The sequence below is a fragment of the Orbicella faveolata genome, unplaced genomic scaffold, assembly GCF_042242905.1.
Source record: "Orbicella faveolata isolate gen_17 unplaced genomic scaffold, um_ofav_v1 contig_36, whole genome shotgun sequence".
In the NCBI taxonomy this organism is placed as follows: domain Eukaryota; kingdom Metazoa; phylum Cnidaria; class Anthozoa; order Scleractinia; family Merulinidae; genus Orbicella; species Orbicella faveolata.
Genome location: NW_028301565.1, coordinates 2,629,426 through 2,655,961, shown reverse-complemented (window position 1 = coordinate 2,655,961; position 26,536 = coordinate 2,629,426). Strand labels below are relative to the sequence as shown.

At 40.0% G+C, this 26,536-nt stretch overlaps 3 protein-coding genes and 2 long non-coding RNA genes across 5 annotated transcripts; 3 read left to right on the top strand and 2 right to left on the bottom strand.

Moving 5' to 3' along the window:
• Window positions 1-2,447: 2,447 nt before the first annotated feature.
• Window positions 2,448-5,156, top strand: LOC149101988 (uncharacterized). Its single transcript, XR_016202457.1, has 4 exons — window positions 2,448-2,596; window positions 3,116-3,209; window positions 4,264-4,415; window positions 5,022-5,156. It is a non-coding gene; the product is annotated as an uncharacterized LOC149101988 (long non-coding RNA).
• Window positions 5,157-8,775: 3,619 nt separating this feature from the next.
• LOC110050498 (uncharacterized) lies at window positions 8,776-11,476 on the top strand. Its single transcript, XR_016202456.1, has 4 exons — window positions 8,776-8,930; window positions 9,449-9,542; window positions 10,597-10,748; window positions 11,341-11,476. It is a non-coding gene; the product is annotated as an uncharacterized LOC110050498 (long non-coding RNA).
• A 5,275-nt stretch (window positions 11,477-16,751) lies between these two features.
• LOC110058394 (uncharacterized) lies at window positions 16,752-18,357 on the bottom strand. Its single transcript, XM_020765045.2, has one exon. It carries the CDS (start codon window positions 18,136-18,138, stop codon window positions 17,302-17,304), a length of 837 nt encoding a protein of 278 aa, XP_020620704.2. The 5' UTR covers window positions 18,139-18,357; the 3' UTR covers window positions 16,752-17,301.
• Window positions 18,358-20,483: 2,126 nt separating this feature from the next.
• On the top strand, window positions 20,484-23,398 carry LOC110058279 (V-type proton ATPase subunit G-like). Its single transcript, XM_020764900.2, has 3 exons — window positions 20,484-20,588; window positions 22,014-22,114; window positions 22,574-23,398. The coding sequence occupies exons 1-3, from the start codon at window positions 20,507-20,509 to the stop codon at window positions 22,739-22,741; spliced, it is 351 nt and encodes a 116-aa protein (XP_020620559.1). The 5' UTR covers window positions 20,484-20,506; the 3' UTR covers window positions 22,742-23,398.
• Window positions 23,399-24,054: 656 nt separating this feature from the next.
• Window positions 24,055-26,526, bottom strand: LOC110058277 (proline and serine-rich protein 1-like). The gene has a single exon (XM_020764897.2). It carries the CDS (start codon window positions 26,371-26,373, stop codon window positions 25,594-25,596), a length of 780 nt encoding a protein of 259 aa, XP_020620556.2. The 5' UTR covers window positions 26,374-26,526; the 3' UTR covers window positions 24,055-25,593.
• Between the last annotated feature and the right edge of the window lie 10 nt (window positions 26,527-26,536).

Below are 26,536 nucleotides of genomic sequence, written 5' to 3'. Positions count from 1 at the left end.
TGCAAAAGAAAAAGCGCTGTAAAGGCTATCATATGTACAGTTGTATAATAGAATAAAAAATAAACTATACGTTCTTTCTGTGTAAGTTTACTCATGACCCACTCGATAATGGCCAGGTTTCTCCTCCCAGCCGCCGATAGCACATTTAAGGTGGCTCCATAGGATAATCATTTATGGCGTTGCGCGCGCAAGTGTTATGTTTTGAATGCTGTCTTTGAATTCGCTTTCACACCTAGTCCTCTCAAACTTATTACATGTAATAAGCAATGATTAAATAGTGTTTTGCTATCATCTTTGTTAAAATTTTGGGATTTAGTCTTAAATAATAAATGCCCAAACAAAAGTGTTTTTTACTGTTTTTATGGCTTTATTTGTGATTTTCATGAATTTCCTTCGGTGAAATCTTCCAAAATTTTTACATCACATCGCTTCCAGCGGGATACGAATTTTAAACACGAAAAAAGTCGGGGTTGTAAAGGCAGTTTTTTCGATATTTTATTTTAAGTAAAATATTTTCTACCAATCTGCCAAATTTTACGGAATTTCACCGAAGGAAACGCGAGAAAATTCACCGTCAGTTTTGCCTTTTGTGCTCGCTTTGACGTAATAAAATATCGACAAACACTGACGTTTCCTTTGAGCGCGCGCAGATTACTTCCTCAGCGCTCGCGCGATCGTAAAACTATAGGGAGCCACCTTAATTCAAAAGAATCCAAACTCATTGGCCTCGTTAAGTTTTGTAGATACTACGCAAAACAGAATCTAACGTAACTGTTAATAATTTCAGCAATCTGGAATCTGGACGTGGTCTTCACTGAGCAAAACCGAATATATTCCAGGCTTTCAACAAAGCTTTCTAATGTTCAATAATGACTGTGGTTTGGTACGCAGAAGTAAAGCCGGTTTCCTTGTTAAGACTTGTGTAAGTAAACACCTACCTTCTCAGTTATTTATCGGATGCTTCTTTTCATGGTTTGTTAGTAAAATACTTAACGGCGAAACAGTAATAGCTTTCAGCACATCCTCGCAATCATTGTCGAGTTGGTGCTATCTACACTAATAGGAAAGCTGTTCGGGCTAATCCAGACGCTAGTTAGGGTAACCTAAGCGCTATTTAGGTTAACCAAAGCACCATTTAGGCCCGAGAATGCTACCGAGGCGACCCGAGCATATGTTACAACTCTCTGTTACCCGTTATGTCGTTGCACCATGCTGGTTTTCTCTAGCTAAGTGACGGAGTCGGAGTCGGAGTCGTACTCAGAAGCCTAGAGTGATACTATCTAATGAAATCAAACTAACGGAGTCGGAAGCAGAACACCGCATCCGCCTACGACTCCGTCGCTTACGATCCAGTGAAAACTAAATTGTCGGAGTCGCAAGCGGAAGCGGAAGAATAAACCAATCACAATGTTTGATTCCGGGCCTTGTGATTGGTTGGTTCTTCCGTTTCTCCTTCCGACTCCAACAATGTAGTTTTCATTGGATCCTAAGCGACGGAGTCGTAAACGGAATCGGAAGAAATGGAAACGTTGCGATTCTTCCTACTCCGATTCCGTCGAGCTTACGACTTCGCATACGAATCTGATTTTCGATTTTTACTAAGTTATAAGCGCTCTTATCACTCCGACCACGACTCCGGCTCCGACTCCGTCGCTAGTGAAAACCAGCCTTTAGTAAGACGCCAATGCGGAGCATTGAGTTTCGTGTGATCTCGCATTATTGTCAATCAAACCAAACAACGTACGCGTGCAACACGTGGAATTCGCATGGCCTACTAAGTGATAAAGTTATTTCTATGCTATGAAATTTAACCACACTTACTTCTGAGTGGAGTCGAAATATATGTGACTTATTGTGTTAGTTGTCACGTTTATTCAACATCCATGGCCTTTCCAATTAGTAATTCGATTAATCAGCTTAACCTCGCTTTTAATTATTTTAACTTGTACCATTGTATATTATACTTACCTATTTACGAATCAAATAACTTGCAAGTAACATGAAACTAACATTTCAGTCACTTAATATACCCTGTGTTATGGTGAGACCGTACATCAACTGCAATGATTTTCACCAAGGTAGGCTCTCAGTGAAAAGAACAAGAGATCTAAAACAATCGCCTCTGTCAGACTTGTCTACTCAGTTTGCCCTCCGGCATGAGAATTCAAACAAAATGAGTTTCTTTCCGAAAATGAGTTTTTGTCACGGTTTTTCTTTACACACAATGCTTTAGCGAGAAATATATTTACAAATTGGTATGAGTGACGCACTATCTGAAGGAAGATTCAACTGACTTGTTATGGTAATGCAGGGAGACTTTACGGAGAACAGAACGGAACAGCACACCTGGGAAACCGTTACATTGCTTCGGTATCGAAGAGACTTGTCGCGCACTATTTGTGTAATTTATTCACCCAAACGTGGCCAATCGTTGCGTGTCACGATACTGATTACGATGGCTTAATTGTTACAACCAAAACGTTTATCTTCGCACACTATTATAGCTTTGTTGATGATTCCGTCAGCAGTTTTTCATTGAGGAAGTGCTGAATTGCTCGTTATTAGAGTATTATTATATTGGATAGCAACTGTCAAGGTGAGATACTCCCTCAAACACAATATAATGTCACTGTTTCCAATAGCCAAAAATAAGTTTTTCACCGTGGGCTTTTGTGCCTTGGTACTATTTCAGGATTATTTTTAAGTTGTAGACTTATTGCCGAAATCAACTTTCTATCGACCTACAACACCAAAATTAAAATTAAATTAAGTCAAGATCTCTCACAAGAAGTCATCGTTCTGTCCTGGGCGAAAATAACTCATAAAACCTTACCATGCACTGGAAGACTCTTTTAACTTCTTCGATAGCCCAGGGGATTTTTTTTGTTGATCGTTTCTAACTGTCTTCTCTATTAGACCACTTTTGGTGCCGGTGTTAGTCGGCAGTGAGCAAATTCTTTTCCCGTACATCTTTGCGATAGGACTGAAGAGGATATTATTCGATGGCAAGGTCTTCAGTTTTACCCTATTGGTCTAGATTCCACATATGTTTTCCCTCGACAGCAGGTTTTTTACAGTATTTTCTTTTCTTCCCTCTTACCAACGGTGCCCAAAGGATTAGATGTCGCTCGTGAAGACTATTTCGTTTATTCTTCTGTTGTCTTCGGTGATGCTGGAGGGAGCTCCTGGACGATGGGATCCCCAAGAAGGTATTTTAACAAATTCTAGAACTGATTGTAAAATTGTAGAGTCTCCCGATCAAATTACTCATCCTTTCTCACTAAGAATTGTTTACAAAAACACACAAGAGTTATATGCCCTCTTAGTTCATTTCCGAGCTTGCCGACATTGAGTTAGCTTAGGTCATGATTTGATGCAGCGCTGAGTTCTCTGAAAAAAATGGAACTGTCAAAGAAATATATGTCAATCAATCAACAGTAAGAGGCACACTTTTCAGTTCTAGGCCTAGTTATATATCATAGTTATTTCTAGTCAATGTTATGTAGCTCAATGTTTGAGCATTTGACTGGCCAGCGGACGTGAAATCTTTGTGTCTCAATTACTTGAATGTCTTTCTAGGGGAATACAATTGACATTTCGATTTGGCTAACTAAGAAAAGTAGAATAACTACCACAATGATTTGAGTTAGCGCCCTCCTTCCAATAAGCGCTCCTTTCAGTGCGCTCGAGCTCTCCATTGAGGGCCGTTTTTACAAATAAGCGCCCCTTTGTAATAAGCGCCCCAAAGCCAATGTTTCCCCCTCTAGATCTGTAGTTCACTTTATCTTTAATCGGATTTGACATTACGTGGACTTTATGTGAAGTAAAAGCTAGGCGAATGCCTTTGTAACCCGGATGTACGCACATGGTTTTGGTCCTGTGGAATAGAACATATTCGCATTCTCGGTCAGTGGACTGGAACTAGCATGCAATGGAGGCTCATGCGGGAAATATTATTAAAAAGAGATAAATATCATTTGTATTTGAAAAGACTCCTGCATTAGCCACAGTTGCAAGCTAGTTCCAGTCCAATACCGAGAATGTACGAGCAGAATATATTTTATGTATTATTACATTTAATATAATCCTTATCAACTTGGCCGAAAATTACTTGATCTTTGCTCCCAAGTCAGCTATTGAGAAAGGAGAGGGACAGATTTAAAAATTACATGAGCGAAGCAAATTAAAAGAAAAGTACTCGAAGAGATGTGCAGCATACAAGTTTATACTTAGGAATTTCCACCCATATTGGTGTTTCAACAGGTGAATTCGATGACGCAGTATTGGAAAGTCGTCAACTGCCGCCCTGCGGACAACAAAATCCCGAAGACTTTTGCATCAGTGCTTCATGTGCGATCGACGGCTATGGATATTGCCCTTATCCGGATCAGAATTGTTGTCGCAGGGGTCCTCAGGTAAATTTTAAATCTATGAATATTGATATATTTTTCTTTCAAAGACCCTTTGTTTTTCACAGAAAGCCTGGCTGTAATGTTAAACCGACTGTTAGCAGAAGATCTGAAAACGCGTTTAACGAGAAAAGCATTTGATGATGAAACTAACTTTTAAGAATCGTAGTTACTCAAATAAGACCGTACTTGAATAAGCGCCGCACATGAGAGCAAACGTTTAAATAACCGCCCTTGACTGAAGCGCTGAACACCTGGACAACCCGGCGTTGATTTGAAACACTTCTGCTTGACAGCGCAACCGTGAGTCAAAGAGGCTTAGACGCCCATAAAGCTACTTCACTCCGATTTAATACAAAACTAAGGGTTGTTATATTGGGTTCACAAACGTTTGATGACGAGTTTTAAGCTGAAAGCAGTAAAACGCTGGCAGAATTTTTCGTCCTTCCAGAAATGTACTAGCATCATTTCGTTAACCCCCTTCTCTCTCCATTCGCGTCTTTCTCTTCGTTTTAAGCGCAAGAGCGCAAGGAGACAAGAAAGCAAGAGCATGTTTTCGAATGATATCATTAATTACTTAGAATGATTTATTATTTCCTTTTTTATCTCCAGTGACAACGGCAACTACCCGTCAACGATGTTAACAGTACCGAATGAAATAAGTCATTGGGACGAGAGCTGTCTTTGTCGGGTTACAATACTGCAGTTTTTGCAGCAATAAAAATAATAATGAAAAAAATGGAGAAATCACTGGCGTTGTGTGTTTGTTTTCTTTCATCTACAGGGCCAGTATTCTAACATAGAAGGGATGGAATGAAATGCTCTCTGAATCATTATAAAATATGGCTCTTGGAATTAAGTGAACGTGACAACGCTAACGCCAAACGCAGGAAAACGTGTGCGATAGAGTTACGATTGGTTTTGGTTCTACTCATGATTTGTAGAAAAAGTGGCGCTAGTGTTATAAGCCAATCGTGTGGCGTAGTTGACGCAAAACCAATTACATTTTGACACTCAAATGAAAACCGTTCTTATATGGATGGACAGATAATTCATTCTTCTTTTCCTACAGGAGTGAGTTTGGGACATCTGCGCACCTCATCAAGTATATTACTCTGCAAGGCCGGGTTGTTTGAAAGCCGGTTAACGCTAACCCAGGATTAAAAGTTAACCGAAGTATTAATTTTTCTTGTATAAAAAGGTTTTTTACTGCTCACGTTTTGTGCAGTTTGAGCTTAGTCAAGTTCAAAACTGAAAGACAAACGTTATAAACAGAAAACTTCGCCGAGAAGTTACAAGACTGAAATCAAAATTCTTAATGTTAATCCTGGGTTAGCTTAATCGAGCTTTGAACAACCGGACCCTGGCATGGTGGCAAAGTTGGCAAGTAAACTTCCCAGGACGAGCATGGGCTCCTGGCATGTGTCCAATTTGAGACAAAAGCTCAACCAGACTGACGCACAAAACATTAGCTAGGAGTATCGATTAATCAATGCTGTGCCTTTTGGATTGGAGTAAACCATAGTACTGAGTCTAATTTTACCTGGAATACGAAATTTCTCAAGTAACAACTGGAAAGTTGCGAAGACATAGGTTTGAGTTCGAGAGATAGCTATCCGCTCAATTGAGTTCCGTTTTTTTTCTTGACTTCAACGGTTGGTACTTGATTTGCATTATGAGAAATTTATCTCAAACAACATTGACAACATTGTTCACTGATCTCAGTATTAATCCAAAGGACTCATTTAGCAATTCGCTGTTGAGGGTAAGACGGAGATCTCATTTTCTTTTTCTTCGAAGCTTGTTTTTTTTTCTTTACCACACTGTTCGCGGTGTTTTGTGCTGGATTGCTGTATATTTCAATCGGAGGAACGAACGAATGAATTATACCTGGACCCATCAACTCACTTCCTGCAGACTGTCACTGCAAAAGAAAAAGCGCTGCAAAGGCTATCATATGTACAGTTGTATAATAGAATAAAAAATAAACTATACGTTCATTCTGTGTAAGTTTACTCATGACCCACTCGATAATGGCCAGGTTTCTCCTCCCAGCCGCCGATAGCACATTTAAGGTGGCTCCATAGGATAATCATTTATGGCGTTGCGCGCGCAAGTGTTATGTTTTGAATGCTGTCTTTGCATTCGCTTTCACACCTAGTCCTCTCAAACTTATTACATGTAATAAGCAATGATTAAATAATGTTTTGCTATCATCTTTGTTAAAATTTTGGGATTCAGTCTTAAATAATAAATGCCCAAACAAAAGTGTTTTTTACTGTTTTTATGGCTTTATTTGTGATTTTCATGAATTTCCTTCGGTGAAATCTTCCAAAATTTTTACATCACATCGCTTCCAGCGGGATACGAATTTTAAACACGAAAAAAGTCGGGGTTGTAAAGGCAGTTTTTTCGATATTTTATTTTAAGTAAAATATTTTCTACCAATCTGCCAAATTTTACGGAATTTCACCGAAGGAAACGCGAGAAAATTCACCGTAAGTTTTGCTTTTTGTGCTCGCTTTGACGTAATAACATATCGACAAACACTGACGTTTCCTTTGAGCGCGCGCAGATTACTTCCTCAGCGCTCGCGCGATCGTAAAACTATAGGGAGCCACCTTAATTCAAAAGAATCCAAACTCATTGGCCTCGTTAAGTTTTGTAGATACTACGCAAAACAGAATCTAACGTAACTGTTAATAATTTCAGCAATCTGGAATCTGGACGTGGTCTTCACTGAGCAAAACCGAATATATTCCAGGCTTTCAACAAAGCTTTCTAATGTTCAATAATGACTGTGGTTTGGTACGCAGAAGTAAAGCCGGTTTCCTTGTTAAGACTTGTGTAAGTAAACACCTACCTTCTCAGTTATTTATCGGATGCTTCTTTTCATGGTTTGTTAGTAAAACACTTAACGGCGAAACGGTAATAGCTTTCAGCACATCCTCGCAATCATTGTCGAGTTGGTGCTATCTACACTAATAGGAAAGCTGTGCGGGCTAATCCAGACGCTAGTTAGGGTAACCTAAGCGCTATTTAGGTTAACCAAAGCACCATTTAGGCCCGAGAATGCTACCGAGGCGACCCGAGCATATGTTACAACTCTCTGTTACCCGTTATGTCGTTGCACCATGCTGGTTTTCTCTAGCTAAGTGACGGAGTCGGAGTCGGAGTCGTACTCAGAAGCCTAGAGTGATACTATCTAATGAAATCAAACTAACGGAGTCGGAAGCAGAACACCGCATCCGCCTACGACTCCGTCGCTTACGATCCAGTGAAAACTAAATTGTCGGAGTCGCAAGCGGAAGCGGAAGAATAAACCAATCACAATGTTTGATTCCGGGCCTTGTGATTGGTTGGTTCTTCCGTTTCTCCTTCCGACTCCAACAATGTAGTTTTCATTGGATCATAAGCGACGGAGTCGTAAACGGAATCGGAAGAAATGGAAACGTTGCGATTCTTCCTACTCCGATTCCGTCGAGCTTACGACTTCGCATACGAATCTGATTTTCGATTTTCACTAGGTTATAAGCGCTCTTATCACTCCGACCACGACTCCGACTCCGACTCTGTCGCTAGTGAAAACCAGCCTTTAGTAAGACGCCAATGCGGAGCATTGAGTTTCGTGTGATCTCGCATTATTGTCAATCAAACCAAACAACGTACGCGTGCAACACGTGGAATTCGCATGGCCTACTAAGTGATAAAGTTATTTCTATGCTATGAAATTTAACCACACTTACTTCTGAGTGGAGTCGAAATATATGTGACTTATTGTGTTAGTTGTCACGTTTATTCAACATCCATGGCCTTTCCAATTAGTAATTCGATTAATCAGCATAACCTCGATTTTAATTATTTTAACTTGTACCATTGTATATTATACTTACCTATTTACGAATCAAATAACTTGCAAGTAACATGAAACTAACATTTCAGTCACTTAATATACGCTATGTTATGGTGAGACCGTACATCAACTGCAATGATTTTCACCAAGGTAGGCTCTCAGTGAAAAGAACAAGAGATCTAAAACAATCGCCTCTGTCAGACTTGTCTACTCAGTTTGCCCTCCGGCATGAGAATTTAAACAAAATGAGTTTCTTTCCGAAAATGAGTTTTTGTCACGGTTTTTCTTTACACACAATGCTTCAGCGAGAAATATATTTACAAATTGGTATGAGTGACGCACTATCTGAAGGAAGATTCAACTGACTTGTTATGGTAATGCAGGGAGACTTTACGGAGAACAGAACGGAACAGCACACCTGGGAAACCGTTACATTGCTTCGGTATCGAAGAGACTTGTCGCGCACTATTTGTGTAATTTATTCACCCAAACGTGGCCAATCGTTGCGTGGCACGATACTGATTACAATGGTTTATTTGTTACAACCAAAAAGTTTATCTTCGCACACTATTATAGCTTTGTTGATGATTCCGTCAGGAGTTTTTCATTGAGGAAGTGCTGAATTGCTCGTTATTAGAGTATTATTATATTGGATAGCAACTGTCAAGGTGAGATACTCCCTCAAACACAATATAATGTCACTGTTTCCAATAGCCAAAAATAAGTTTTTCACCGTGGGCTTTTGTGCCTTGGTACTATTTCAGGATTATTTTTAAGTTGTAGACTTATTGCCGAAATCAACTTGCTATCGATCTACAACACGAAGATTAAAATTAAATTAAGTCAAGATCTCTCACAGGAAGTCATCATTCTGTCCTGGGCGAAAATAACTCCTAAAACCTCACCAAGCACTAGAAGACTCTTTTAACTTCTATAATAGCCAAAGAATTTTTTTTGTTGATCGTTTCTAACTGTCTTCTCTATTAGACCACTTTTGGTGCCGGCGTTAGTCGGCAGCGAGCAAATTCTTTTCCCGTACATCTTTGTGATAGGACTGAAGAGGATGTTATTCGATGGCAAGGTCTTCAGTTTTACCCTATTGGTCTAAATTCCACATATGTTTTCCCGCGACAGCAGGTTTTTTACAGTATTTTGTTTTCTTTCCGCTTTCCAACGGTGCCCAAAGGATTAGATGTCGCTCGTGAAGACTATTTCGTTCATTCTTCTGTTGTCTGCGGTGATGCTGGAGGGAGCTCCTGGACGATGGGATCCCCAAGAAGGTATTTTAACAAATTCTAGAACTGATTGTAAAATTGTAGAGTCTCCCGATCAAATTACTCATCCTTTCTCACTAAGAATTGTTTACAAAAACACACAAGAGTTATATGCCCTCTTAGTTCATTTCCGAGCTTGCCGACATTGAGTTAGCTTAGGTCATGATTTGATGCAGCGCTGAGTTCTCTGAAAAAAATGGAACTGTCAAAGAAATATATGTCAATCAATCAACAGTAAGAGGCACACTTTTCAGTTCTAGGCCTAGTTATATATCATAGTTATTTCTAGTCAATGTTATGTAGCTCAATGTTTGAGCATTTGACTGGCCAGCGGACGTGAAATCTTTGTGTCTCAATTACTTGAATGTCTTTCTAGGGGAATACAATTGACATTTCGATTTGGCTAACTAAGAAAAGTAGAATAACTACCACAATGATTTGAGTTAGCGCCCTCCTTCCAATAAGCGCTCCTTTCAGTGCGCTCGAGCTCTCCATTGAGGGCCGTTTTTACAAATAAGCGCCCCTTTGTAATAAGCGCCCCAAAGCCAATGTTTCCCCCTCTGGATCTGTAGTTCACTTTATCTTTAATCGGATTTGACATTACGTGGACTTTATGTGAAGTAAAAGCTAGGCGAATGCCTTTGTAACCCGGATGTACGCACATGGTTTTGGTCCTGTGGAATAGAACATATTCGCATTCTCGGTCAGTGGACTGGAACTAGCATGCAATGGAGGCTCATGCGGGAAATATTATTAAAAAGAGATAAATATCATTTGTATTTGAAAAGACTCCTGCATTAGCCACAGTTGCAAGCTAGTTCCAGTCCAATACCGAGAATGTACGAGCAGAATATATTTTATGTATTATTACATTTAATATAATCCTTATCAACTTGGCCGAAAATTACTTGATCTTTGCTCCCAAGTCAGCTATTGAGAAAGGAGAGGGACAGATTTAAAAATTACATGAGCGAAGCAAATTAAAAGAAAAGTACTCGAAGAGATGTGCAGCATACAAGTTTATACTTAGGAATTTCCACCCATATTGGTGTTTCAACAGGTGAATTCGATGACGCAGTATTGGAAAGTCGTCAACTGCCGCCCTGCGGACAACAAAATCCCGAAGACTTTTGCATCAGTGCTTCATGTGCGATCGACGGCTATGGATATTGCCCTTATCCGGATCAGAATTGTTGTCGCAGGGGTCCTCAGGTAAATTTTAAATCTATGAATATTGATATATTTTTCTTTCAAAGACCCTTTGTTTTTCACAGAAAGCCTGGCTGTAATGTTAAACCGACTGTTAGCAGAAGATCTGAAAACGCGTTTAACGAGAAAAGCATTTGATGATGAAACTAACTTTTAAGAATCGTAGTTACTCAAATAAGCACCGTACTTGAATAAGCACCGCACATGAGAGCAAACGTTTAAATAACCGCCCTTGACTGCATGAAGCGCTGAACACCTGGACCGCAACCCGGCGTTGATTTGACACACTTCTACTGTACAGCGCGACCGTGAGTCAAAGAGGCTTAGACGCCCATAAAGCTACTTCACTCCGATTTAATACAAAACTAAGGGCTGTTATATTGGGTTCAGAAACGTTTGATGACGAGTTTTAAGCTGAAAGCAGTAAAACGCTGATAGAATTTTTCGTCCTTCCAGAAATGTACTAGCATCATTTCGTTAACCCCCTTCTCTCTCCCTTCGCTTCTTTCTCTTCGTTTTTGAAAGCAAGAACATGTTTTCGAATGATATCATTAATTACTTAGAATGATTTATTATTTCTTTTTTTCATCTGCAGTGACAACTGAACGGCAACTACCCGTCAACGACGTTAACAGTACCGAATAAAATAAGTCATTGGGACGAGAGCTGTCTTTGTCGGGTTACAATACTGCAGTTTTTGCAGAAATAAAAATTAAAAAATGGAGAAATCACTGGCGTTGTGTGTTTGTTTTCTTTCATCTACAAGGCCAGTATTCTAACATAGAAGAGATGGAATGAAATGCTCTCTGGATCGTTATAAAATATGTCTCTTGAGATTAAGTCAACGTGACGACGCTAACGCCAAACGCAGGAAAACGTGTGCGATAGAGTTACGAATGGTTTTGGTTCTACTTATGATTGGTAGAAAAAGTGTCGCTAGTTTTATAAGGCAATCGTGTAGCGCAGTGGACGCAAAACCAATTATATTTTGACACTCAAATGAAAACCGTTCTTATATGGATGGACAGATACTTCATTCTTCTTTTTCTTGAGGAGTGAGTTTGGGACATCTGTGCACCTCATCAAGTATATTACTCTGCAATGCCGGGTTGTTTGAAAGCCGGTTAACGCTAACCCAGGATTAAAAGTTAACCGAAGTATTAATTTTTCTTGTATAAAAAGGTTTTTTACTGCTCACGTTTTGTGTAGTTTGAGCTTAGTCAAGTTCAAAACTGAAAGACAAACGTTATAAACAGAAAACCTCGCCGAGAAGTTACAAGACTGAAATCAAAATTCTTAATGTTAATCCTGGGTTAGCTTAATCGAGCTTTGAACAACCGGACCCTGGCATGGTGGCAAAGTTGGCAAGTAAACTTCCCAGGACGAGCATGGGCTCCTGGCATGTGTCCAATTTGAGACAAAAGCTCAACCAGACTGACGCACAAAACATTAGCTAGGAGTATCGATTAATCAATGCTGTGCCTTTTGGATTGGAGTAAACCATAGCACTGAGGCTAATTTTACCTGGACTACGAAATTTCTCAAGTAACAACTGGAAAGTTGCGAAGACATAGGTTTGAGTTCGAGAGATAGCTACCCGCTCAATTGAGTTCCGTTTTTTTCTTGACTTCAACGGTTGGTACTTGATTTGCATTATGAGAAATTTATGTCAAACAACATTGACAACATTGTTCACTGATCTCAGTATTAATCCAAAGGACTCATTTAGCAATTCGCTGTTGAGGGTAAGATGGAGATCTCATTTTCTTTTTCTTCCAAGCTTTTTTTTTTTTCTTTGCCACACTGTTCGCGGTGCTTTGTTTTCGTATCGTCTTTTCATGTTCCTTTAAGGAGCCCTCGCAGCCAGTTTTGGCAAGTGTTTAAACTGAGGACGTTCAGTCAAAGGGATTTTGAATACGACTAGTTGCACTCGTCTCGTCAAAGTCTTTATAGTCGTGGCTTTGTGTGAAGTGGGGTTGTAGGATGATTCGTCAAGTAATCTGTCGGTATGCGTCGGTTTTCTGTACACTGTCGTTCGCAGTTCGTTGTTGTCGCGGCTTACCAAACAGTCTAGAAAAGGAAGTTTTCCATTTTCTTCGATCTCTTTAGTAAACTGAATGTCGACGTTCTGTTCGTTTAGTTGGTCGTGAAAATCGTCAATTTCGTCTTTGTGAACGGCGGTAAAGGTGTCGTCAACGTAGCGTAACGAAAGCGGTATCGTTTGTCGGCAAGTTGCAAGGGCGCGTTCCTCCACGTGTTGCATCACAATTTCTGCGACAACAACAGAAACAGGCGATCCCATGGCTGTTCCATGCAACTGTTTGTAGTGTTTACCGTTGTACTGAAAGTAAGTCGATGTAAGGCAAAGGTTCAGTAAGTCCATGATGTCTTCTGTCGGTAACGGTAGTTTAACAGTAGATTGTTGCATAGCGGTCCCGGTACACTGTAGTGCCAATTGAAGTGGAATACTGGTGAAGAGTGATTTCACATCAAAAGACGCAAGTTGGTAGTCGTCAGGTATCTGTACCGTCTTAATAGCGTCAATAAAGTTCTCTGTAGATTGTAGTTTGCGTCTTGATTTGTCAGTAAGGGGTTGCAGTATTGTCGTCAAGTACTTAGAGAGTTGATACGTAGGGGACCCACAGAATGACACTATAGGTCGCATCTGTATACCAGGTTTGTGCAGTTTCGGTAGTCCGTAAAGTTTCGGTGGTTGTGGTACTGAGCACCTCAGTCGATGGTAGCGTTGAGTGTCAATAACGTCAGTCTTTTTAAGCGTAAGTATTGTGCTGTTTATACGTTGAAGTGCTGGCGTCGGGTCGCGTTTAAGTTCTTCGTAAGTTTGTTTGTTGTTAACAAGTGCGTCCATTTTGTCAAAGTAGTCCGTTTTTCTCCATAACTACAACAACACGTCCTTTGTCGGCTGGTAGTATAACAATGTTGTTGTCGTTTTTCAGTCGTTTCAGTGCTGAAGTCGTGTAGGCTAGCCATTATACAAGTTTGTACAAGCCACAGGATGTCTTACATCCTCACATATGATTATGTACGAGTTGCGCTAGCAACTACAGACGCGCGTACATAGTATTTTAAAAATACCGGCAACTGATGAGATCCACATAGAGGATCGAAACCATGGTCTTGCCTGAGCTAAGCCGAACAGTGGCAAATACAACACGCAAAACAGTCAGCAGACTTGCGCGTAAACAGCTACATTTGAATCATGTGGTGCCAAAACGACCAAACCTATTTTGGGCCCTCTGTCATCAGTAATCTCAAACAGGAAGTCTCATCTTTGACGGACTGATGTACTTGTCTTCTGCTCACCTCAATTCCATCACGTGCCGGTTGTTTACTCCCGCTTTGGGCGACTAAAATTTTTGTGCCTAGAAAACATCAGTGCAGAATAAGAAAGAACATGACTGAATTAATACTGTGTAAATGAAATACCACGCAATAAAAGCTGATTAAAGTTGTCTTTGTTGTATCGCAAACCGGACCGGTCATTGATTACCTCCAAAAAAAGTTTAATAGCCATCGACTGGCCAAGGGGTTGAAAGACTCTAAATTTACACAACTCGTATCGGCTGTTACGCGTCCCATCAGTAATACATGCCTTGATCATATCTGGAGTAACAAACCAGACCGGATTGTAAACATCAAATGTCCGGATATTTGCATTTCTGATCACCTTCCGGTTTTGGCTGTGCGTTTGTACAACCATTATTCTCCTGACAACACAAAGAACCATAAATATATCACCTATCGGAATCTCAAATCCTTTAAATAGACCATGAAAGGTCTATCAAGACATTATATGAGACCCCATGGGACATAATCTTTGTTTTTGATGAAGTAGATGACATGGTAAATGGCTGGTATTCTCTTCTTAATGAAGCCTTCTGGACCTCAAATGCCATGCATGCTTTTCCTCCTATCACGCCGAACCAGACCAAACGACTTATTGAAGCTATCCCTTCAAGCAAAGCGACTGGTGTGGATGGCGTGAGTGCCCGCATATTGAAGATAGCAGCTCCGGCAATAGCACCATCACTGGCCAAACTCATAAACATCTGTATCGCTAGTGGCACTTTTCCGACAGCATGGAAACAGGCTAAGGTGACGCCAATACACAAGCAGAAGAGCAAGTCTGACAAAAACAGCTACAGGCCGATCGCAGTCCTTCCTGTACTTTCAAAAATATTCGAGAGACATTTGCACAACTCTCTATCTACTTTTCTCAAGGACAATAATCTCCTATATTCATTGCAATCTGCCTTTAGGAAACACCACTCGACTGAGACAGCCTTAATAGACATTGTCGACCGAATGCTGTTAAATCTTGATGACAACCGGATAAATGGCTTAGTTTTCGCCGACTTCCAGAAGGCCTTCGATCTTGTTAACCATGAGATATTGATTGAAAAACTGCGCATTTATGGTCTAGAGGACAACAGCCTGGTCCTTGTGCGTTCATTCCTCCAAAACCGAACGCAGCGCACGGTTATCCGGACTGCACAATCCTCGCCCCAGGCTTTGACGCACGGAGTACCACAGGGATCCGTACTCTCACCTCTTCTTTTCCTAGTGCATATAAACGACCTCCCGGAGGCAGTATCGCAGCCCACTACTGTGGACATCTTCGCAGATGACACGACTCTGAGCTCACACTCACCTTACACAAATACCCCTGGACTTTGTTCCAGACTATGTCAAAGTACTGTAGAACTGAAAAAATGGACAGGCAATAACCGGTTTAAGCTGAACATGGCCAAAACAAAATCCATGTTCGTAACCGGTACTAGACTGCGTGCAAAGATGGACCACTGCGACCAGATGGAAATCCGTTCCAGCACGGGAGATGTATTGGAAACTACTACAAGCTATAAACTACTTGGAGTATATATTGACCCGGACCTTTCTTTTAACGAGCATGTTGAACATTTATGAAAGAAACTTACTAAGCGCATCGGTATCTTGAGATCAATTAGGCATTATTTACCTTTAAATGAGCGTATACTCTTCTACAATGCAACCATAAAGCCCCTTTTTCTGTATGGCGGAGCAGTCTGGAGTATAACCTCTAAAGCAAATATCAGACGAGTCTTTCGACTGCAAAAGAGAGCGGCCAGGGTAATATTGGATGTTAAAACAGCAAGGGATGAACGAACTGTTGACTTATTTAACAAGTTGGACTGGTTGCCCTTCTATGAAGAAATCAATGTTGATAAGCTATGCCTTATCTTTAAATGTCTACATGGTCAATGCCCAGAATACATATCTAGTAAGTTGATACGTGTGAGTGACATATCGGTAAGATCCTCGCGTTATAGTCACATCACGCTACGATGCCCTGAGAGCAACAGAGCGACAGAAGGAGGAAAAACTTTTGCTTCTACATCAACTTCACTATGGAATTCCCTACCTCCTAACATAAGATCCTGTGATAGCATTAATGTTTTTAAAGAGAAATGCATCAAGCTTATAAAGAAGGGGTATGCAAATATTGAACATTTCACAATTTCTTAGTGTCCTCTAACTCTTTGTATCGCATGCACCAACAAGATTTCAGTCCATTTTATTGATGTTAGTAATTTTACCAGTTTTATACTTATTATTATTCATAGTTAGATATTTTTAAAATCATTGTGATTTATATTTTAACTGTTTAAGGGAGGGCCACGAGTTTATCAGTCAATGACTGTAAAGTGTTTTTACCCTCATTAAATAAAGTTACTTACTTGCTTACTTACTTACTTACTTACTTACTTACTTACTTACTTACTTACTTACTTACTTACTTACTTACTTGGTGAAAAGAAGGATTCTGATTCATCCAAGAGCAGAAAAAAAGTTAACCGACCGCGAAGATGGGCGACAGCGAGACATAACAGGGAATGATGGCTTGTTTCGAATGGCTCATAGATCAGAAATAGAAACGATAAAGTAAAGGATATAATATTAATGTCACTGATTAATTCATAAGTTTAAAAAAATATATTCACTGTATTTGACTCTGAAGTGTTTAGCACTACTGTACTGAAATACGCAAACAAATATTGTAACTTAAACAGAAACTTATTAAAAATCTCAACGGGCAGGAGAGTGGCTACTTGCCTATTTACAAAGGGGAGGGGAGTTGAATTCAGGACGCTCATGATCAAACACAATCCTACCACTAGATAGCGCCACCTGCATACAAACTGGGGAAATCACAACCGTGACGGCGTTTGGACTGATCTGATATGAACAATGTAGCAAAGGTTTTCTAATTTCAATTGAGAAGAGTACAGAAATTTAGTGAACACGTAACAATCGCTTCAGTTGTAACTGCTAGTCATGTCCAATGTAAAACCAACATCTGTCGGGCTCTGTCAAACTCTCAGTCCAGCTTATTGCTATGCCGAGACACTCGCTTTCGGCCAAAAATTATACGCATCATTAATTTCTGCATGGTCCTTTCCTGTTGAATATTCAACTTTTTCAGTGGACACATCTTTGGACGCTTGCTTCCTTTTCTTTTTGTCCGCCTTCCACTCCAATCGCTGTTTCCAGTGTTTTAGAAAAAAACAACTTCGCTGCATGAAGCAATCTCCTTTTTCTCTTCCTTCCTTTTTTCAGATATCACCTGGGAATTCGACTTCGAGTTAGCTTCTTCAAAAACTTGCGGAACAGCAAAGTCAAAAAATTTACGAAAGAAAAAAACAGCCAAACTTCCCCTGTAACCAACATCCAAAGCTAAGAGAAAGCTATCCAGTTCCTGGTACTCGCTTTGGCGTGCAATTTGTCTTGCAACCAAAAATGAGTCGTACAGAAATAAAGCGAGCATTCGAAGGCCATATGTAAACAAAATCGCTCGGTACAGATACAACAACTTGTCGGCGCGTTCTCTGGAAAAATGCTGAGCGAACCACGATTTTACGTTGTGGAGGTTAACATAGGTAAATGCGCAAGCCAAAATTGTTGTTGAAGCGAACTCAAAACTCAGAGAAAATCCCAGGACGATAAGAACTGGATAGTTTTGGTTAATTCCGGGAATTATGTCTATGAGAACGTCCGTGAAGATGCGAGCAACCCACAAAGTTGTCCACATCCAAAAATCTCCATGTCTCGGGAGAGCCCTGAGGAAATTTTTGAAGTTGAACTGTTTCCACCGGTAGATTAGAAGGATCAGAAATGACGAAACCACAGTCTCTACGAAAGTGCTGGTAGTGTTCAGACTATCAACTGCCATCTGAGGTAGTGTTACATGGCCATCGCATCTTTCTACACGGCTCTCTGCGATCACGATGCAAATAACGCTGGTTATGAAGAACACTGCGATGAAAGCAAATCTGACGAGCGTTAAGACAACGCAACAGATTACTGCAATGGCTAAGCGCTGGTTTTTCCTCATTTTTCTCTTTGATTTGATTTCCTGTGAGAAGCGTCAGAGGGCTAGAGCTACTAAAAAGTGCAGTGACGCAGCAAGTAAAAAGCAGGAAGCGAAAGTGAAAAAGTCTGCAGGGTCATATGAAATGGAGGTGCTGATATTTGATTGGCTGAGATTCCCCAATAGCCTAATTTTCACACACAAGCACAAAAAAAAAAAAAAAATGTTAATCCTGAATACAAACGAAGTTACCCGCAAGTCTTAACGCTAAATTGCTTCTCAAAAGATTAGTTAGGCACTTTCGAAAGGGATGTACAAAAAGTTCTAGAAAGAACAAAGTTATCTACCCGTAGAGAATATCTACCACTAGTGTAACTGAATGTTACCAAATCACTTTCGGTCTAAGTCAATCTCATCGAGTAATCGCAAGTTCTGCGAAAGTTTTGGATTTTCGAAACTCGAGTCAACAAGAGCAAATTATTCGGCTTATTAGCTTAACACATATAATTACTCCACCTTCGCCAGAATAATTAAGTCAGGGAACACACTTATGCACTTGTGGAAGAAGGCAGTTTGCCGGCTTTCATTAAGATGAACTCGCAGTTCACCTAGGTATTTAGATGTATATTTTTACTTTTGCAAATGTTGGTATATAGATTATTATCTATAAGTTAGTGACTTTTCGGTTGATTTGAAACTAGATACAGCTGTTTTAATTTGCCTCCCCCCCTCCCCCCCCCCCCCCACACACACCGTGGTACAAGGATGGAGAGGGGTGGAAGGGTGGCGTCTGGTATGGATGGAGTCCCCCCCACCCTGGGTTTTCGTTAGTTCTGCTTTACTGCTGACGTCATTGCTTACATTTCGCTCATTTGCATACGGCTCAGCGTACAGAAAGAAACATGTTAGATATGATTTTGACTCCAGGCAGCTAAATTAAAGAGCTAGTGAAACTTAATACATGGTTAAATGTTTACCTCTTGGGGTGTAATATTCAAGGACATATTGTCTTTCAAAAACTGCATAACTTGTAGGGTGGCAAAAGCGCTAATAAGCTCATACATTCTTTGTAAAAGTTTGAGTTTTTAAACCCGCGTTGCACAAAAGGTATTCAATACATCAGGCCATAGTTAGTAGATCAGGCTGATATTCATTGGCAGAGTTAATCGTACTATGACCTTTAATATTCAGAACTGACTTATTTGTAGTTCCATCAAAAACTGAATTGCTTATGCTAATGAGGCAAATATTGTAAACAAGGATTCCCCTGTACTTTGATATTTGACCGGTTATCACAGCGTAGTGATATCCGCCATGTTTGATCCGCCACCTTAGATTTCATAAACTATTTTCCTAGAAAGCTGGAAAATAACGTAGGTAAATGAAAAAATTGATAATGTGATAGTAAAAGTGATTATGAAGTGTAAAAAAGCACTAATTTTCTGCAACGCTGCGCCAGAAAGATGGGAAAAAAGACGACTTCGGTCAAAAATGACTGAATTTTGCTTGAAGTGCATGTTGTCCAAATTTTGCGGCTGCCAGGGCTGTAGCCAGTCAAAAGTTATGACTGAGACAATGTTAATGGTTAAATCCACTGCTTATATATATCGAGCAACTTTTTTACTTTTTCCCTTCAAAAAAGAAACTACGGAAACGAAAAAATGCCTGAGGCAAGTGCTTCGGTTCGCCCGGCTCATATTGGCTACGGCCCTGACTTCCATGGCAATTACTACAGATGCAGTGAGATGTTAATAATCAGCTCCTTTCAATTTTTTTAAACTTTTAAGACTGATATAAGATATACACTGAGTTTTATAGGTATCCGGTCACTTCGTTCCCTAGACACTTCGTTCCAAGTCACTTCGTTCCATCCGTTGGTCATTTCGTTCCATCAAAGAGTCCCTCCGTTCCATCAAAGAGTCACTTCGTTCCAAAGAATAGTCACTTCGTTCCAAGGAGAAACTAAGTAAGTAAACTTCTTATCTTACAAAGCTACATTGTACTAAACACCTAAAGCGGATATAATGTCCTTGAACTGTCTGGTATCCGGTCGTTTCGATACAAGTCGTTTCGTTATAAATCGAAGTCGTTTCCTATTCACATGTAAAGTCGATTCAATCCAAACTTTTGGTTTACTTACGAAAGTAAATTACAAGAAATATCCCAAGCACGCACTATTGTGTGTAGCCTATTTCAGGTGTTCAGCCAAAGTTTGGGAGCAGTGGAAAAAACGCCGAGAGAAAAAACATAGCAAAGATCTCAACTAACCTCCTCCTGATTGCGCTTCGCGCAGATCTGAACGCGACCTTTGGGGTCCCGCGTGTACCTGTACCCACCCGTCCCTCTCTAAGGCATTTCCGGAGTCACATGACATCACTGTTGGATTTTCAAGATGGCGTCGCAGTCGCAAGGTATTCAACAACTGTTACAGGCCGAGAAGAGGGCTGAAACCATGGTTTCTGAAGCTAGAAAACGTAAGAAAATATTCTCTAATATTGTTACTCTTTTTCCTGTGTAATCTAAGGCGAGGGAACACATAAAATGCAAAGTTTGCCGTGTCTTTGATGTGGCGGATTAGATGATCGAACACACTTCCGATTTGTTGCTAGCTTATTGCGGTTAAATTTGTATCTATGAAGCTGATCTAGTACTCTTCGTTTTATCAAGATTAACGTTAAAGCTAGACAAACCCTCTGAAGAAAATTTATCGAATTTTTGAGAAAATTCAAATCGTGCAAGTTGAATACTATTAAGCTTACTAGCTGAACCAGTTCTACGCAAGACTAAAAAGTTCTCCTTCTTGTAAACTTAACGATTGTAAAAATGTTCTTTTGTTCTCTACACGTACGATGAATAATTTTCTCCTTATTCTCTTCTCCTACTCTCTCATTTGGTTCTGCTTTATTGTTGTTGAAAGTACAATTAGCACCAAAATGACAACCCGCTCTTTTGTAGGTTTGGCAGCCCATGGTACATTCAGTGTATGTTACGGCGAAGATCTTTGTCGTGGCCTTTTTTTTTGCGGCATACTGCAGTGCAATTGGAGTTTTTGGTGTATAATGTATATAGCGGCTCGCACAGTTATATATGCTGGCAAAAAGTGAAGTCTATATATGAGCCAAATAGCTCATCAGGCCGGAGTTTATCCCAGTTTCCATAGCATGAAGCAGCTAGGAGTATTTCTACTCCCCCCTGGATGGGATGCTAGTCCATTGCAGGGTTACCTCCAGCATTAAGTGTGCCGGTACCCATTTATACACCTGGGTGAAGAGAGGCACTGTGAGAGTAAAGTGTCTGGCCCAAGAACACAGCACAGTACCCCCAGCCAGGGCTTGAACCCATACCGCTCGATCAAGAAACGACCACACTAACCATGAGGCAACCGTGCCTCTCATGAGTCATGATTAATTTTTTGTCAGTATTTGGTCAAGGTTGGGGTTTAAGTGCAGCCGTGAAGGAAGAATGACATTCAAGAATATTTCATCTGTTTTCTTTGTACAGAAAGGAAATTTGTTAACAACTGGCCCCCACTGCTTCTTCTTCTTTTCTAGAATGATAAAATAGTAAAAGCTACTTTTGTATTAAGGTAAAGTCTGCATGCGAGCCAAGTGGCCCATCAGGCTGGAGCTTATCCCGGTTTCTTTAGCATGAAGCGACTAGGAGTATTTCTACTCCCCCCTGGATGGGATGCTAGTCCATTGCAGGGTTACCCCCAGCATTAAGTTTGCCGGTACCCATTTATATACCTGGGTGGGGAGAGGCACTGTGAGAGTAAAGTGTCTTGCCCAAGAACACAACACAATGTCCCCGACCAGGGCTCGAACCTGGACCGCTCGATCCGGAGACAAGTGCACTAACCATGAGGCCACCACGCCTCCCACTTTTGTATTATGTTACAGGTAAAACACAGAAGCTCAAGAGAGCAAAAGAGGAAGCCCAGGCTGAAATTAAGAGTTACCGGGAAGAACGTGAGAAACAGTTTATAGATTATCAAAGAGAAGTAAGTAAATATTTTGTCAAAGCATACACTCTTTAGGCAGTAGTTCTGGGTTTCTCTGTGCCATAGAAGGTCCAGTGACATAATGGTCGACAGGGATGCAAATTGGCACTTGCCTTCTTACCTGGGCCAGTCTAAGTTTCTTTGAGGAGGTTTGAATGGTACATTGTTAGGTGTGTTTCTAAGTTTGCTAGCCCAGATGGCAAGCACTTTCAAAGTACGTTGTTGCAGGGGAGCAACCTGTGATGGACAAGCATCACACTCAGGACCAGGAGTGGGTGGGGGTGGGGTGGGGGGGGGGGGGGAAGGGCAGGCATAGCAATATAATCCAAGAGTTAATCTATACTAACTACTAAGGACACTGGAATGAGCTCTGATGGTGTGTCTCACTTAGATCCTTGTTCAGTGTTCTCCAGTCAACAAAAGGTACTGATTCATAATTTACAACTTTTTTTTTTTCAGCACATGGGTTCTAAAGATGATTTTCAGGCTAAAATTGAAGAACAAACAAGTGTAAGGCTGGACCAAATCAGTGAGAGTGTGAAGAAAAATCAAGACAAGGTCATAGAGAGGCTTCTAAGTCTTGTGTATGACATCAAACCTGAACTTCACCAGAATCTGAGGACATAAGAACAAATTAAATGCATGATTGAAATAACTTTACAAAAATGTATACTTTATTCCAAATTATAGTTGCCAGCTTAGTTGTGACATAATGTTATTGAATGCTTGTATGATGTGGATGGTCCATTGAGAATAAGAGTGATTTACTTTGCCAGCTATGGAACAGTGAGCCCACTTTTTCTTGTCAATATTGTTCTTCCAAAATGGTGGAATTTGCATTTACCAGAGCAAAAAATATTTGATTTTTTTTCTTTAAATAACATGAAGAGATGTTGTTTGGTTCCTTAAAATTGTTGAGAAGAAAGAAAACAGCCTACGAATATAGTGTGAGATTTAAAATAAAGGAGTAAGTTTAACATCATGACTTATTTATGAACTTTGAAAAAATCATGTTTGGATGGCTGTTCTACATAAACTGAAAGAGATTTGAGCAATTGAAGTGCCTTTACCTGTGAGTAAAGCTTCATTTTATTCTTGCCTGAATGTCAAGAGATTTCTCTTTTTTCTGCCTTTGGGAAAGCTTAATTTAGCTCTGATGATAGGGTAAACTTATATTGTAAATTGATTTGTTATTTTTTTTTTTGTATGACATTTGCAAACTTGATATGCTATACTGGAAAGTAAATTATCATAAGAAATAAAGTTGTATTAGGATCAGGTGGATTTGCTGACGTGCTTTATTTTTCAGTAGTACAGATTTACTGTTTATTGAGGAATTTTTGTGTGATGCATGTGTCATGATTTTCAAATGAGTTGTTAACACTATGTAAATTATTGATGATGCTCCTTTGACATTTACTTATTATTTCCTAGTATAAGTGGTGACAGAGGTGCAGGGAATGTGTATGAATGAAATCATCGTATTTTGTTCAATCTGCAAAGAAATCCCTGTTGTCATTGTCTTGAAACGTTCTCTGGCACATTGGCATGACAGTAGTGCTTCTGAATCTACAGCTACTTTAATTTAAGTTGAAAGTAAAAAGCATCAAGCTTACACATATGCAACAAGGTCAGGTAATCTGTAGGATCTCCATATGTGTAGAGGAAATGTACAAGTGTTTTTCCATGCAGAAAACCTGTCTCTCCACTTTCACTGTTACACAGTCTTGAGTGTGACAAATTCTCCTAAAATTTAGTGTGGCTAAAAGAAGTTAGGTTTTAAGTTGCGATATATGACAGCTGAAGACGTTCGTAAAAAGCGGAGCTTGTAATGTATGGCTGTGTCCATGCACTGCTGGGATTGTAGGGTATAAAGTTGATGACCCTTGTATTGAAAATCAGGGCACAAAAACTGACGGAAAAAAAATTTAAAGCAATGATCTGGAGAACTGTACTGCTCTTTATTCCTCTATTTAGGGTTATACAGATATCATGACAAAATTGTTTACTTTAAGGGTCCATAAAAGTTACATCCAAACAACAAGATTTGTGGATGATGAATAAAGAATACATTTGCCCAAGTTTAAATCCTTCTGTACTTTACATAACAACTTTATCTAGAGTGTTCTATTTAGGAAATTTCAGCACTTAGTATACTGCATCTGCATGTTGGTGAAGAAAAAAAAAATCAAATAACATTTATATCATATGATAAATATAATCAACACACACTTCAAAAGTGAAACAACATCAAATAGTGTCTACAGTATTAGACAAACACGAGTAAGAGATTTATAGAGCAACTTAATATTGCTTCTTCAGAATCTATTTCACACATTACATACCTCTGTTACTCTATTTAAACTGCATGAGTGCAAAAAGCAAACAATATCAGATTTACAGTAAGTAAGGCTAGTTCTTCATTAATATCTCTGGTATTTATTTTGTTTGATCAGTAACAGTACAATGTGAAACTAGTAAATTTTTTTTAAATGCATAATTTTGTAAATCATATATTTAATTGCATCTGTGACATTTCCAAGACACTGATTTGGGCTGTAAATTACAAAGTGCTTTGTCTTAAAAACATAACCACTGTAATATAGAGACTGATAAAAAATTTTCTGTGGTGTTTTACATTTTAGAACAATTTTCTGGTGGTGCCCCATGCAAACCACCTTAATTGATTTATACTGTAATCGAAGTCTTTTAACTCTGAAACATGAACAACACTCCTGCTATGGAGCTCATAACACTTAATGTAATCTACATGATATAATAATACTATATCATTAGGAAACTGCAGAATAACATTATTATAGCTCTGCTTTAGTTTCTATAAACAAGTTTTGTACTCTTTAGGTTGTGCTAGAACTCCATTACCTGCCCCCTCCCCCCTCCACAGCATTTCCACACCTCTCAGATAAATTACCAGATAAGAACCTGAATTATCTACCGGATAAGAAAAAAGATGTTAAAATTTGCGACAAATTTATGCCCAAGGTACTTCAATAACTTGTATGTTGGCTGATGTCAGATGCCCTCTGATGGTTTCCTGGAAATCTCCCATTGTTGCATTTTCAAAGGCTCAAGCATCATTGCTATATATAGAGGGGTCTATATATGTTGAAGTTCCAGTTCAATATGAAGAGAGCAAAAGTTGCCCATTGGCAGGGCTGTCATTAAGTTTTTAGTCACCTGAAGCATTGATCTTCACACCTGTTACAAACTTGTTAATTTGTGGCTGAATTGTATCTACAAAAGGCAATTTCACACAAAACATCAAGGGCCTATCAAATATACTCACTGGTAACAGGTGTTACAGCTTACCACTCTTAATGACAGCCCTGATTGGGATATACACGTTAGTAAACTAAATCTAAAACAATAAAATTGACTACTTTTGAAACATAATGTATAAACTACCACTAGAGATTGAAGCATCAGTTGCCAGTGAGCAAAGTGTATCTCAAGGTAGTTTATTTCCACTGCTGGGTTGGGTAGGGTTGGTAGGGAGGTGGTGCTTGGCCAACAGGGTAGGTACCAGGTGGGGCAGCAGGAGTGATGGTTTGAACTGTTGCACCTGGTGGAACATGTAAGACTTGCACTCCAGAGCCTGGGGGTACTACATATGAGGTAGTTGTTGTCTTGTATGCCACTGGTCTTTGGACAATGACGGCACCAGGACGTGAAGGACGGCCAAACAAGGCACCACAAGCACTGTCCACAGCAGAACATACACCATTCACAGCACTGCCCACAGCATTATCAACTGCTCTGTAAAGAGGGTCATTAGGATCCATAGACGCCTTGGGTCTGCCATATGGATAGGGATTGCCTGCCACGACGGGATTCATAGGAGAAGGCATTTGTGGAGGTCCCATAGTAGCCCTTCTTTGCATGATAACCCTGACTCGCTCACGGTCTTTCAAGACAGGAATAACTTCGTTGAACACCTGGAAGTTCAGTGGATCCGTGATTTGTATAGCGATCAGCTCCAGCGCCTGAACTTTGTTATTGTCGAAGGAGAAAGCTCTGAGGATCGGGAAAATTCCCACACAAGTGGCTGGTAGCATCTTCCCCACACAAGCTTGAAGCCCTTTAAGACGACCATCGTCGAAACTGAACTGTCTCAGCAATTCACCAACTTGCTCGGCGTAGAAATGCCCCTGAGCATAAGCAATGGCTTTCACTTTGTCGTCCTTGAGAGGAAGACGCTGAACTTCTCCCTTCACGATTCCGAATGATGTAGGATCCATCTTCTCGAGCTGGGCTTGTTGAGAAGCTTCTCAAGACTTGTTTAAAAGTGAAATGGTTTCAATTGCAATCTCCGCAGCACAATCAACGTAGCTTCCCACGGAAATTTGCTCACATCAAATACGACCTCGCTTATTTAGCTTCCGTGAAAATATGCTTACATCA

Coding starts and splice junctions, on each gene's coding strand:
- LOC110058394 (XM_020765045.2), bottom strand. CDS start 18,138: ATGAGGAAAAACCAGCGCTTAGCCATTGCAGTAATCTGTTGCGTTGTC.
- LOC110058279 (XM_020764900.2), top strand. CDS start 20,507: ATGGCGTCGCAGTCGCAAGGTATTCAACAACTGTTACAGGCCGAGAAG. Junction 20,589..22,013: donor GGTTTCTGAAGCTAGAAAAC/GTAAGAAAATAT, acceptor ATTATGTTACAG/GTAAAACACAGAAGCTCAAG. Junction 22,115..22,573: donor TTATAGATTATCAAAGAGAA/GTAAGTAAATAT, acceptor TTTTTTTTTCAG/CACATGGGTTCTAAAGATGA.
- LOC110058277 (XM_020764897.2), bottom strand. CDS start 26,373: ATGGATCCTACATCATTCGGAATCGTGAAGGGAGAAGTTCAGCGTCTT.